Raw genomic sequence first — 13,118 nt, 5'->3', positions numbered from 1 at the left:
TTAATCCTCCTATTGTTCAATTTCATATAAAATTAAAATAGAGACCAATGATTCTCTTCATTTTAGTAAAACCAAAAAAGAATACAGAGGAATGAATGGCACAAGAAGCTACATGTGAAATTTAACATCAAACGTGGGCATGTAAGTGGGCATGTAAGTAAACAAAAAAACCGGGCCTATTATTTATATATATTTTAAGAATGAAGTTGAAAAATATAAAATAAAATAAATTCCTCCCCATTCCCATTCACTTTATCTCTTTCAATTTTCTTTTCCATGAAATTGGTTAAATAATTTTTTTTCCTCTTTTTTTAATTTTATTTTTCTTTTCCTTTTCCTTTTTACTGTCATGATCCTCTCAGTTTTTTTTTAATCTACAGTTATCTCCAGTAGAGAGGTAAGTCTGGGTTTTCTATATGTCCTAAGAAGCAAAGAAGAGCACACAACAGTTACAGAAGACAGAGCCATGCATGCACCAGCTGCCCAAGGCGGTAACTCAATCCTTATCCAAGGAAAGAAAACCCCTGCAGCAACAGGGATTGCAATCACATTGTAGGCCATGGCAAACACATAATTCCATCGTATACGAGTGAAGGTCTTTCTTGATAGATCAATGGCTGTGATAACATCTTCTAAATTACTCCTCATCAACACATAATCAGCAGCCTCTACCGCGATATCGGTTCCTGCCCCAATTGCCATACCAACATCAGCAGCAGCCAAGGCAGGCGAATCATTGATACCATCACCCACCATCGCCACTACACTTCCATCTTTCTGAAATGAACGGATTACCTCTGCTTTTCCTGCCGGCATCACCTCTGCCCTTACATCTTCAATACCAACCTGCCCACCAACACATGTTCAAAATTTTAAGCAAGTAAACTAATCTAACACAATGAACCAATAATAATTATCAGACGACGGATTGATGCAATGAAAAATAAATACAGACCTCCCTAGCAACTGCTCGAGCAGTCCTCCAATTATCCCCTGTAACCATGATAGGATTGACGCCCATTTTCCTAAGGCCTTCTACAACTACAGCTGCTTCTCTCTTTAGTGAATCTGCTACCCCCATAACACCAATGAGGGCATTATCATATGCAACAAGTATGCCAGTTTGTGCACTTTCTTCCAATTCAACAACAAAATTTTCAGCATGGATTGGAATGGTGACACCATTTTCAGTCAGCAGCTTCCGGTTACCAACCTGTGATGCAATTACTAACCCACTCAAAACTAATGAAGCATAATTTCTATTGCTTCAAACAAAAAGGGACATATATTAAAAAATAAATTTTAAAAAATCACAAATCTCACCAAAATTTGTTTTCCATTTATAAAGCACCGGACACCTTTTCCAGGCAGAGCAGAGAACTCAGTGACATCAAAAAGCCATCCAGGGAATTCAGAGATATTAAACTCTTTTCTGTAGTTTTGGGCATCCTTGGTAGCGGAAGACTCGTCAAAGAAGTGAAAGTGGTGGGCATATTCCATTATAGCTTTCGCCAAAGGGTGTTCACTGCTAGCCTGAACCATAAAAAATCAGCCAGAATCATTAATTATTCATTAATGTTTTACTGCTTAATTATAGAATAAGTGCTGCTGCACTCCCCCAGCCCCTCCCCCCGGGGCATCAAATAAAAATAAATAAACAAACAAAACAAAACATAAGAACAGGAAAAAGAAAAACAAACGTGGCATTCAGTTCTCAACCAAAGCTTGGTACTACAATGTACAGATGGCATGTTCTATTTCCCAAAAGAATGGTAATTCAATAAATGCCTCTTTTGTAGTAAAATCATCGAGGTGTTTATAGCTTTTATGGAGCACTGTAATAAAATAAAAAAATAAAAAAACTGGAAATGCTTCACAGGAGCCAAACGGAATTTGAATATTCTTGAAAAAGATGTTACCTCTGCCGAAGCTACCAATGTAAGGAATTCTCCTCGATCCATTTCTGTTAAAACTCTTACAGTTGTAACTCTGGCTTTTCCTTGGGTTAGGGTGCCTGTTTTATCAAACACTACATATTTAATCTTCTGAGCCCTCTCTAATGCATCTCCTCCTTTTATTAGCACACCATTAATAGCTCCAACCCCTGTTGCAACCATGACAGCAGTTGGGGTGGCCAAGCCAAGTGCACAAGGACATGCAATCACCACAACTGATATTGAAAACATGAGGGCAAAAACAAAATAATTGCCATTTTTGGGTAACCATTGCTCTGGGTAAGCTCCGAGAGCTCCACCAATGTACCTAAAAACAGCCAACATAATATAAATATGAAAATGTGGAATATATTAACATTCAATTTAGATCATTAATTTACTAGCCATATGACCATGCCAAATTAAGTTGTAAACTTACCATCCCAACAGCGTCAGCAATGACATGGCAACAACTGTAGGGACAAATATGCTTGCGACCTGTAAAATAAAAACAAACCTAGGGTAAGGATGCCATTTGAATTCAGAACTCATGTATATTACCAGAGCAATAAAATATTCTAAATCTTAAAACAATAAAATGGAAAAATATAGAATCCATTAAAAATGGAAGAAGCACAAAGTTTTAACGTGCCGCATAGTTGTTGGCAAAATAATAAGTTTGATGATAAAACTTATGGAATTCAATTCAATGCCTTCTATAAGTTCTTGTTCTAGACCAGTTGCTTTTATGGTACCTTTTCTCTTAGGAAGTTATCCCTGCCTGTACCACTAGCTCTCTTTCACTAAGAATCAATTCTAATAAAAATGAAAAGGTTTCTTTAGATTTAATATAATTCCATAACATGATTTAAAAGGCCTTTGCAAGGAGACAACCTTGCCGGAAATCTGATAAAATTGAAATATTTTAATACATTCAAAATTTCAAATTCAAGTTCATCATATCAGAATAAAAGGATATGCCAACATGGCAAGATATAAGATATATGTGCTCAGAACAATACAGATAGGAAACAAAGCAATCACATTATTGCATTTTATAGGTTAAAAACAAAGGCAACACCACATTGTCTACTCAACATATTGTTTGGTTAGTTTTTCTTTTCATTTTTTTTTTTCCTGGCACAAAACTCATGGGAACTTGAACCATCGACTTTATACTTTGAAAGGTGAGTAAGTACCACTGGGCTACAGCCTTTGGTGGTATACTGTTAGTTAGGAAGAATAGGTTTTACATTTTTCTTAAGAGCAGTAATTATGCAATATTGCTTCCAGGAGCATGCCAAGTAACTGATAAAATGAAATAGACCACTAGTACATCATAGTTTAATTGCACAATTACTACTTACAAAATCAGCAAACTTCTGAATAGGAGCTTTGGACATCTGTGCTGTCTCAACCAGACAAATTATCTGGCTCAAAACTGTGTTAGATCCTATTTTGGTGGCTTTTATATGAAGAGAACCATGTAAATTCATTGTACCTCCTATAACTGATGAATTGACCTCCTTCAAATTGGGAGCAGATTCACCAGTAACCATACTCTCGTTAACATAGCTTGAACCCCACACGACCATGCCATCAACAGGAACCTTTGCACCGGGAAGAACTTTTAATATGTCACCAGGCTGAATCAGCAAAGCATCAATTTCCCTTTCTCCAGTGCTCTTCCCATCTAGGAAATCAACAAAATGAAACCTACTCATTTTCAAGGTTCCAAATATCATTCTCAGTATCAATTCGCCTAGTAGTGAACCAAGAAAGTTACCAGAATTAATTTTTTTTTTTTATTCTTCAACTTCATTGACATACTGTAACTTTAGAACAGCTAGGAAATAGGTTAAAACTACCAAAATTAATGCACCTCACAAACTATCCTCAAATTACAATCAGGCAAACATACCTTTGTCTTTCTCAAGCAACAAAGCAGTCGCAGGCGCGAGTTCCACTAACTTCTTTATAGCATCTGAAGTTTTCCCCTTGGCAAGTGTTTCTAGATACTTTCCCAACAGCACAAATGTTATTAGCATAGCACTTGTTTCAAAGTATGTTGGGGACCAAAACCCAGTCACTGCACCATATAGAAGTGCGCACACGGAGTAGAAATAAGAGGCTGAAGTACCCAACGCAACCAACACATCCATGTTTGTAGAACCATTTCTTAGTGCTCTGCCAGCTGCAATGTAGAAACGCTTCCCAACAACAAATTGAACAATAGTGACCAATGCCCAATTCAACCAATCACCAATCCGGAACAGCCCACTTTGGCGGAGCAACAAAGAATACAACAGAGGTATGTGAGGGCAGACTACTCTCATCAGGAAGACGGGAACCTGCACCAATTGTAAGGACTTGGTAATGAGTATCTTAAAACGTTTGTTATTATAAATTTTACACGGTAGAAGGTCAGACCTCTGGGTTTATCTCCTTTTAAAAGAGAAAGGTCTTTGGTGGGTCATTCCTTGAGTATTTTGTATGAGAAACATATTCCCAAAAAAACAAATTAGCAAAGCATTTGTTCAAACTTATTTTGCATTTCACAGGAAATATCCAGTAAATGGTTTCTAAATAATCCATCCAAAGAAAACCGATCTGAAGAACGAATTTGTTGAAAATATGAATTAAAAAAAGGAAATAAAAAAAAAATTACTCACACTGAGAATCAGACTAGCAGTAAAGAGCCGAAACATATTTGAGGATTCTTCTAGGTCTTTAGAAGCCATTCTCGTGTAAGGGTTCTTAACATGTAATTTGAACTTCCCAATGCTTCCTTCCTCAATATTATCAACTAAGGATCTAGAACCAACAACTTCGGGATCAAAGAGGACTTCTAGTTCTCCTGATGACCTGCCAAAACAAAATTGTCTCACTCCTTTCAAGTTGCAAAGTATGCTTTCCAAAAGCAGTATATCCATTTCATTAGATATTCCAGCAACCCCCAGTATGATTTTATCCTGCTCACTGCTCTGTACAAGTGCAGCTTCAAAACCAGCATCTTCAATTGCATTAACTATAGCATCCTTACTAATCACAGTAGGATCATACTCGACTTCCCCTAATGAAGTAGCCAAGGCAACTGCTGCCCTTTTAACTCCAGGGAGCTCTCTTAAGATACCTTCAACAGAATTCACACAAGCTGCACATGTCATACCTCCTATTGTGAACTGTCCCAACAGGGTTCCCTGTGGCTTTGTTTGAGATGCACTAGGTTCTGGTAAAATTTCTGCCTCAAACCCAGCATCTTCTATTGCATTCTTGATGTCTTCTCCCTGAAACAATAAATAATCACTACATTTGCTTGGACTAAAACCTCTTAGTCATGTTAGTTAGTTGGTATGCAGCATTGAAAGCAAGTCCATCCAAAGAAGGACAAGATAGCATATCCAGAAAGTATTGGCCTAACAATAGCACATAAACAAATTACAGATTTTGAGAATCTGAATATACAAGATAGATAATATGATAATTGAAAGCCAAAGTGAAAACTATGCTAAAACCAAGAAACTTAAAAGATGCTAGGGCCATCCAAAGAAGCTAAATTAGTTGGTAAGTGGCATTAAAAGCAAGTCCATACTAACAATAAGATAAACATAACACTTTTGAAATGTAGCAACCAGACAGTGTATAAAGAACAACAATTCGTGATTTTTAAAAACCTTGCTAGACACTCTATACAAGACTGAAGATACTAAAAGCCAAAGCAAAAATGCTAGAACCAATATATCCACACTTCTAGAGTCGTGAATTTGACAGAAAACATCTAACCGGAGTTTCTATATAGTTCACAACAGCAAAGAGAAGACGAATTAGAAATATCCAACAAGAAAGGTATAATTGTTAACTTCTGCTTGAAACAAGTTAGTTCAACTAATGAACCGAGTAATTGATTTAAGTGCAGAAAAGCACATGTTGCAAACGAATTAAAATACGATCTCTGAAATACCTTTCAGCTTATCTGGAGCTGTATCGTCTCTTAAAGCAAGCCCACTAGGAATGCCTGACATTAAATTGCAGAGGATTCATGTTCAGAAGGAAGGTCCATAAGTTTTACATCGGCCATCATTCACCATTAAGTAAGTCTCTTATCTAAAGGTTGGGACCACTAGTGCCACTATAACCCTCCAAATGAAGCCAAGTTTTAATCAATGATGATCCAAAAACTTCCCAACTAACAAATGAACAAGAACACATAATAAAAATTTCAGCAATCACACATAAGCAACTTAGTGTCATAAAGTCCAAAAACCCCCCAAAATAATAATAATAATAAATAAATAAATAAACAATAGCTCTTCATGAATCGAGATCCAATAAAGCCAACATCACGACCCATATGAATAATTAGAAATACAGAAAGAAAAAGTTAAGTATCATAAAGTCGAGAAAAGAAAAAGATGATGATGTCTAGTTCTGAATCATTGACCCACGATCCAAGTATCATCTAAAGCTAGTTAAAATGTATAATTAGGAGAATGAATGAGATGAACATAGTAAAGGAAAAAAAACTAACATTGAGCAAATTGGGATCAAAAACGACTTGGGCCTTGTTCTGAAGCAAAGCGACTGAAGCTCGGAAGACCCCATTGAGGGTGATGAGAGCTCCTTCGACCGAATTGGAACAAGCCGCACATGTCATCCCTGTCACTCTCACTTGAATTCTTTTCATACCTTCTTCCTCTGAAGCCACCAATTTATTTGAATTTTCCTTTTCATACGAATCCAGAAGCCGTACGTCTTCGCGGTCAATATCAGGCTGTTTTGGGCCGGCGGTGGTGAGCTGGAGGTCTCTGGAACTCGGCGCCATTGAAGGAACCAAGGAGACAGCAGACCAGAGCAGAGGAGGAATAATGTAGAGAGAGAGGGACAAGGTAAAGCAGGTAGAGAAAGAGAGTGAGTTGTTTTTTTCAAGAGAGAAAAACAGAGAGCGAGTGAGAGAGAGTGCTTTCCTTCCTTGCGAGGGACGTGGTGGAGGCAGCAATCTTTTTTGTAAGCTATAAAGTAGAAGATCTGGTACAGAGATATAATAGTTTTTTTTTTTTTTTTAATTGTCAATTTTGTCCTTTGTACTTCCTCTTCTTTTTGTACTGCAACACAACCAAACCAGCTAACTTAACTAATCCACCACACCTGAAATTGTTCTGATGTGATTTAGAAACAATTTCTTCACATGCCAAGCTAAACACACCATTACATATTTCACCCTCTCCATACCACACAGATACCAGAAGTCTAATGCATATGCAGTAATGTAGAAAACCAATCTGAAAAATTATGTTTGAATTTGGAATAATAATTTTTTATATTGTTATACTTTTAATAACCAAATATCATTAGAATTTTCATTTTCATTTAATTTTAATCAAATTTAAAACTCAATCAAATTACTAGAACTAATACATAAAATGCAATCTTTTCCCATGTTCCTAAATTTTACCGAATGGTTTGGCCAATTCAAATTCAATTATACATATATTTTTGTTATTAATTTTTGTATAGAATAAATGACAAATAGATGTTATTTCTTTTATTTACTTATAAATATAAGTTATTCAACTTAACAAATTTTTTTCTAAGACTTAAGTCAATTACTTATGCTTTGCTTTGTACGAGGAAAGAAAAAAAGTAACTGCAAATCAATGGCATTGATCCTATAATTGTTGGAAGCCAACTCCACTAACCTCAATAGGTGACGAATAATTGAATTTGATTGGTTCATAAACAGACTTAGATTGAGCGAAATTCCTTGATACTTTTTTTGGCAGGTAAGAATAGATGAAGTGAAGTAAAAGATTTTATATTTTTTTTACCAACATACTTTCATTATATAAACTAATAAAAAAGTAAATATTAATTTTAAATTAATAAGGGGTCTAACAAAATAATTTGGTACATAATTGAGAAATAAAAATAATATTTTATATTTATAGAACAGTTTTTCTCTTTTTCCTTCAATCTTTCGTCCAATTTTGGAGTTCCAAACAAAGCATTATACACTTGAACCTACTTTTTCTACTACTTCTGTCTTGATGTAAAGTTAATAATTTTTTTTTTTCCCCTTAAATAATGCTCTTAAGAGGATCATGTTACGAGAAGAGCCATAAATTCAGTTTTTATGAAAGATATGAAAAGTCAAATAAATTATTTAATACATCATCCAACCTAATAAAAAATCAAATAAACATGATAAGCTCATTACTCTTCTATGAGCTTAGAAGCATTACTCTTCTTTTTTTTCCCTATTTTACCTAGGCAAGAAATACTCACACCCCTCTTTGTTTGTCTTATGAGAACTTCAATCGTACGCCTTCCAATTTAAAAGACGATAAAATATCACTGCTGCTCTCTCTCGCTCTCTTTACTCTATGGGTAACTTACTTTTATTTTCCTTATTCTTATTTCTTTTCAAAAATGCACTGTTGCATAGCATTATATATATTTTTATTAAAGTATTTGTCTATGCATAGAATAGTGGCCAAAATTTTGAAAACAAAAAACGTTTCAACACTATAGCAATGAACAGAATTTAAAAAAAAAAAAAAAAATCTTAAATGACAATTTTTACTAACCATTATATTTTTCAAATTTGTCATACTTTTTTACAGAATATATATTTTTATATTTTTGTTTCTAAAAATCTTATAACACATAGACTTTACTAAACATACTTCTAATTACTATTTAAAATACTTTATAATAAAATACTTATTTTATTTCAAATTAAAACAAAAACACAAAAATTAAATCAGTTTCAAATAGAACTTAAAGAGTAAATTCAGAATATCTACAAGAGTATTGATTTCAAATTTTGATAATATAAAGTAAAGGAAATTACTTCATGGAGGAGTGGATTGGATTGGAGTGGAGTGGGACCAAACAAATCTTGTTGGAAAGATGACTTCATTTCCACTAGTTAATCAGGATTCAGGACTAGAAAGTTAAAAAGAAATTCCAATAATTATAACACCATGCATCTATATATATATATATATATATATATATATATATATTTGCATTTCATTATCCTTGAACCCAAACATATCCTACAGGCGAGACTCAAATAGTGCTTGACAAAATATTTCATAATTAATTTTTTTTGAATTTTTTTTTCTTTCTAAAAATGGCTTAGAGCATTTATAAAAATTCTAGGCTATTAGATAATTAAAACGCCCAAACATGAAAACAATATAATTAATTCGTTGCACTTGAAGGGGGTTTGTGTGTGTGTGTGTGTGTCTCTCTCTCTATATATATATATACATATAACTCTTTTAATATATAACAGTACTGATCTAACAATGGGATATATCAATGGCCTAAAATCAACCTGTTGTACTTGATGCTTTTGAATTGTCAAGGGTAGTTTAGTAATTTTCTATCAAATGAATTTGGTTGGTGAGATGATCGTATAAGTAGTCCTTTTAAGGGCTGCTAGGGTATGAAAGAAAGATCATATATAGTTGCTCTCGTTTTCATCTCATGCTGAAAGGTTAATCTGGACTATTTTTATTTCGATTAATCTGGACATTGAATTAGGAGGGATCCACGTCCAAATCAAGGGAATATATATACATATAATATGTTTCCTTGTAAAAGTGGCATGTTAGGTGACCAAATTAAGACCATATGTATATGTAGTTGGTGCAACGTCAAACACCATATACATATATATATATATATATATATATGTATGTGTGTGTATATTATAGTATATATGTGTTAGTTACATATGACCCAATAAGAAATGAACGGTTGTTGAACCATCCTACCACCAGTGTCAAGCAATATCCATTTGTTGGATGCCACGTGGCATCGTCTCCAACAAGTCGCAATATCTTTTTTTTTTTTTTTGGCTTAAGCTGATGACCAAGAGTGTATGTGGATTTAGCATGCGTTAATCCAAAGGTGAGACAATGAACATTAAAACTTAAAAGGAAAGTCTTTAGTTTTTTAACAACAGTTTTCAGGAACAATGATTTTTTATTTTTATTTTTAAAAAACTCCATTATCAAAATAGAAAAACTTATTTGGTATATAGTCAAACTAGTTTTTATTATTTTAAGAGTTAAAATCATAAAACCTCCTCTATTTTTCATTTTTTATTATAAAAGTAAAAATTCTAATACTATTACAAAGTTATTATATTGCCCCAATTCTGTCGAGGAATCGTTAAGGGCTTGTTAAATGACTAAATTACTCGATATACCACTTTATTTAAATAAAAAAAAATTTGAAAATTTTCAAATTACAAAATTACCCTCAGGCAAATATTATAATTTTGTTCATGTTAAATAAAAAAATCTTTTGTAGAATTCATAATTTCCGTAAACAAAAAATTAAATAAGTCATTAAAATATCATTATTTATTTTATATTCTTGAAAAATTGAATCATTTTCATACTTCAAAAAAATTGACTAATTACTACACAATTTAAAAATTGACAACAATTAGGATAGCTAATAATTTTTTTCAAATATATTTAAATGGCAAACTAATAGAATTTGGATAACCACTAAATTTTGAATAAAATTCTAATTACAAAAGTTTAATTCTTATTTTGAAAAATGGTATAAATAAAAAAGCGATTGGTTCAAAACTCAATTGAAAGAAGATTTCCAATGTTAGATTTATTGTATCTCTAAAAAATAAATAAAATGAAAGGCTTCATCTGTGTTTAAAAAGGAAATGCATAATTTGATGGTAAATTTTTTAAATAAATATTTTTAAAAATATTCTTTTAATGCCTTCAGTTATAAATTATTTAAAATTTTAATTCAAACATTAAAATTCAATCATATTTTCAGTGGATGAGTAAACGGTGGCTTTTATTATTTAACATGCTTAGGGGCATTTTTAGAATAACAAAAAAAATTGTAACAACACATGGTTGACAAATGTTTTTGTAGGGGTAATTTTGTCACTAAAAATATTTTGCTAATACAAGTGAGTACTTTAACGCCCCAAACTAATAAAATTGGGGCAATGTGATAACTTTGTAATAATGTTGTGGTTTTTAGAAACAAATCTAAATGTTATGATAAAAAAAATTGAAAGTTAGCAGGATTTTATGATTTTAACCTTTATTTTAATTTGAAACTTGACAATTAAACAATTTTTTTGTACAAAATGAAAATTAAAAAATTATTCTAGAAAACTAAACTAAATAGTCTCATTTTACCTTCATCGAAGGAAAAAAAAAAAACTTGTAAATTGCTTCTATTCAATTGTTTATAGGGTATGACACCTCATCTGGAGTTGATGATACTGATAACAAAACCAACTAGCTTGCCAACTACTTTCCCACCATGTCTCCCACTACTAATCGAAGAAACCTTCTATCTGCATCATGTATGGTGGAAAAAAGCATGCACGATTAGCTAGATTTTGGGTCGAAAAAACGGAAACTATGCTTGAAATATCGTTTCATACTTTCCCACAAATAAAAATAAAAAAAAAATTATATTTCTAATTTCCAACATAATTAAAATGAAATTTACCTGATATGATTATCTAGAATTTTTCATATGAGGTAAATTTCATTGTAATTATATTCAAGTAAATTTTGAATTAAAATAAGGGTTAAAACTTAAAATTATAAAATTCTACCTACTTTTAAAATTATGTATAGAACCCAGTAGAATTAAAAACACCTGAATTAACAAAATTTATCGAATTACTTCCAAATTAATAATATATTTAAAGAAAAATTTCACCCTAGTCCTACTTTTGAAGCCTAAAGACAATCAAGTCCTAAAATAATTTTTGTGGACAAACAAGTCATACTTTTGGTACTTATTTCCAAATCAATTCAAATTTTTTTTATTATTTATTTTCAACATTACCCTTTTTTGTCCTTTTCAATAATTAGGGTTGGGAATCTTCACCTTCTTTTTCGCACGGATTAAAAAACATTCTTCTGCCTCTTCGATACGGCTAGAGAGAGCTCCCTCAAACAAACGAAGAGAAGCACATGCCAAGTCAAGAAAACGAAGCAAGGCGAAAACCATTTTGCTTGTTCATCATCATCCACCATTTTTTCCGGTGATTTCAGGTAAGATAGCATTTCTTTCTATTCTTTTATTTGAAACTTTATCTTTTAGATTTAGATTGGGGGAATTGATGATTGGCCCAGATTCAGACTACATGCAGAGTTTTAATTAGGGTTGGGATCTCCATTCTCTCCTCTTTTATTTTCTCTAGTCACTTAATGCTTCTATAAACTCATGAGAGATACTATTAACTCGGGTTCTATTAAACTATGCAGTATGTTTCCTAATATGTTTTTTTTTTTTTTTTTTCTGTTAAGCAATCCTGATTTGTTGTTAATTAGGATTGTGTGGTGATTATTTTTTCATAGATATATATTTATAATTTGATGGTTAATTCAACAAGTGATGTGATTCTTTACTGAAATTTTTAAAGAAGCTGGCTTGATTTTTGACTTAGAAGGTTGAAGTTTTGGTAAAAATTCCTGCATCACATCTACAAGCATACTTTTTGGCATGATGAATTGTTGGCTTGATTTTTTTGTATCAGGTTTTCTTCCTTTGATACTGTAATTGATGTAATGTATCGGACAATTATTGAGTTAATTGATTATTCCATTTTTATGTATCAGGTTTTCTTGATCTAATGTATTAGACAATTATTGAGGTTGAAAATTGGATTATTCCATTTTTATGTATAAGGTTTTATTTGATATTGTAATTGATGTAGTGTATCAGACAATTATTGTGGTTGAAAACTGGATTATTCCATTCTCATGGATAATACTAGCTAATTTAATGTGTTCAAAATCCTCAATGATTACATATTTGCTTTTGTTGAGTATATTCATTAATTTTTTATCCATGGAATGTAAAAGTATATTGATATGAATAATATATACAAAAGTAATAATTCAGCTTGTGAACATTCCAAAAGAAGAGAAAAGCAAGCAACAATCAAGGGACAAACAACTGTCTCAACTATTTGGGTGCATCTCTTGTATGTTACATGAATTCTAAAGGATAGGAATGTACGGTGGTGTGAGAACTAAAGAAGGATTTTTATTCACCATGTTCTTATACAACTATATACATATAGATGATCATATTATCAAGTCCTTGTATATTTTTTTTTTTTTTCTGTGTATCAATTTGTTTGGTAATTTCACTGCAATCCTATGT

General features: G+C 32.4%; 1 protein-coding gene and 1 long non-coding RNA gene across 4 annotated transcripts; one reads left to right on the top strand and one right to left on the bottom strand.

Annotated features, from left to right (window-relative positions):
* Window positions 1-40: 40 nt before the first annotated feature.
* On the bottom strand, window positions 41-7,102 carry LOC132268691 (copper-transporting ATPase RAN1). Of its 3 annotated transcripts, none has more exons than XM_059769499.1 (10): window positions 6,463-6,528; window positions 5,896-6,120; window positions 4,607-5,221; window positions 3,856-4,285; window positions 3,302-3,627; window positions 2,374-2,432; window positions 1,920-2,262; window positions 1,324-1,533; window positions 956-1,213; window positions 41-846 (listed from the first exon to the last, which is right to left on the bottom strand). In XM_059769499.1, exons 3-10 carry the CDS (start codon window positions 5,099-5,101, stop codon window positions 370-372), a joined length of 2,598 nt encoding a protein of 865 aa, XP_059625482.1. In that variant the 5' UTR covers window positions 5,102-5,221; window positions 5,896-6,120; window positions 6,463-6,528; the 3' UTR covers window positions 41-369. The 3 variants fall into 3 exon arrangements, with proteins under 3 accessions (XP_059625482.1, XP_059625487.1, XP_059625479.1); XM_059769504.1 differs by having other exon boundaries at window positions 5,896-5,949; window positions 6,463-6,527; XM_059769496.1 differs by lacking the exon at window positions 5,896-6,120 and having other exon boundaries at window positions 6,463-7,102.
* Window positions 7,103-11,839: 4,737 nt separating this feature from the next.
* Window positions 11,840-12,624, top strand: LOC132272619 (uncharacterized). Its single transcript, XR_009470047.1, has 2 exons — window positions 11,840-12,001; window positions 12,569-12,624. It is a non-coding gene; the product is annotated as an uncharacterized LOC132272619 (long non-coding RNA).
* The last annotated feature ends 494 nt before the right edge of the window (window positions 12,625-13,118 follow it).

Source organism: Cornus florida, unplaced genomic scaffold (genome assembly GCF_030987335.1).
Source record: "Cornus florida cultivar Cherokee Brave unplaced genomic scaffold, ASM3098733v1 CherokeeBrave_3.0.0_Hap2_Chr01, whole genome shotgun sequence".
Classification (NCBI taxonomy): domain Eukaryota; kingdom Viridiplantae; phylum Streptophyta; class Magnoliopsida; order Cornales; family Cornaceae; genus Cornus; species Cornus florida.
The sequence above is the reverse complement of the archived record's forward strand: the minus strand, read 5'-3'. Positions and strand labels throughout refer to the sequence as shown.

Excerpts from the sequence above, each read along its gene's own strand:
- LOC132268691 (XM_059769496.1), bottom strand. The coding sequence starts at position 6,756 with ATGGCGCCGAGTTCCAGAGACCTCCAGCTCACCACCGCCGGCCCAAAA. Across the intron at positions 5,222-6,462 it reads TTGATCCCAATTTGCTCAAT|GGAGAAGACATCAAGAATGC; the intron begins GTTAGTTTTTTT and ends TTATTGTTTCAG. Across the intron at positions 4,286-4,606 it reads CTGCTAGTCTGATTCTCAGT|GTTCCCGTCTTCCTGATGAG; the intron begins GTGAGTAATTTT and ends CAATTGGTGCAG.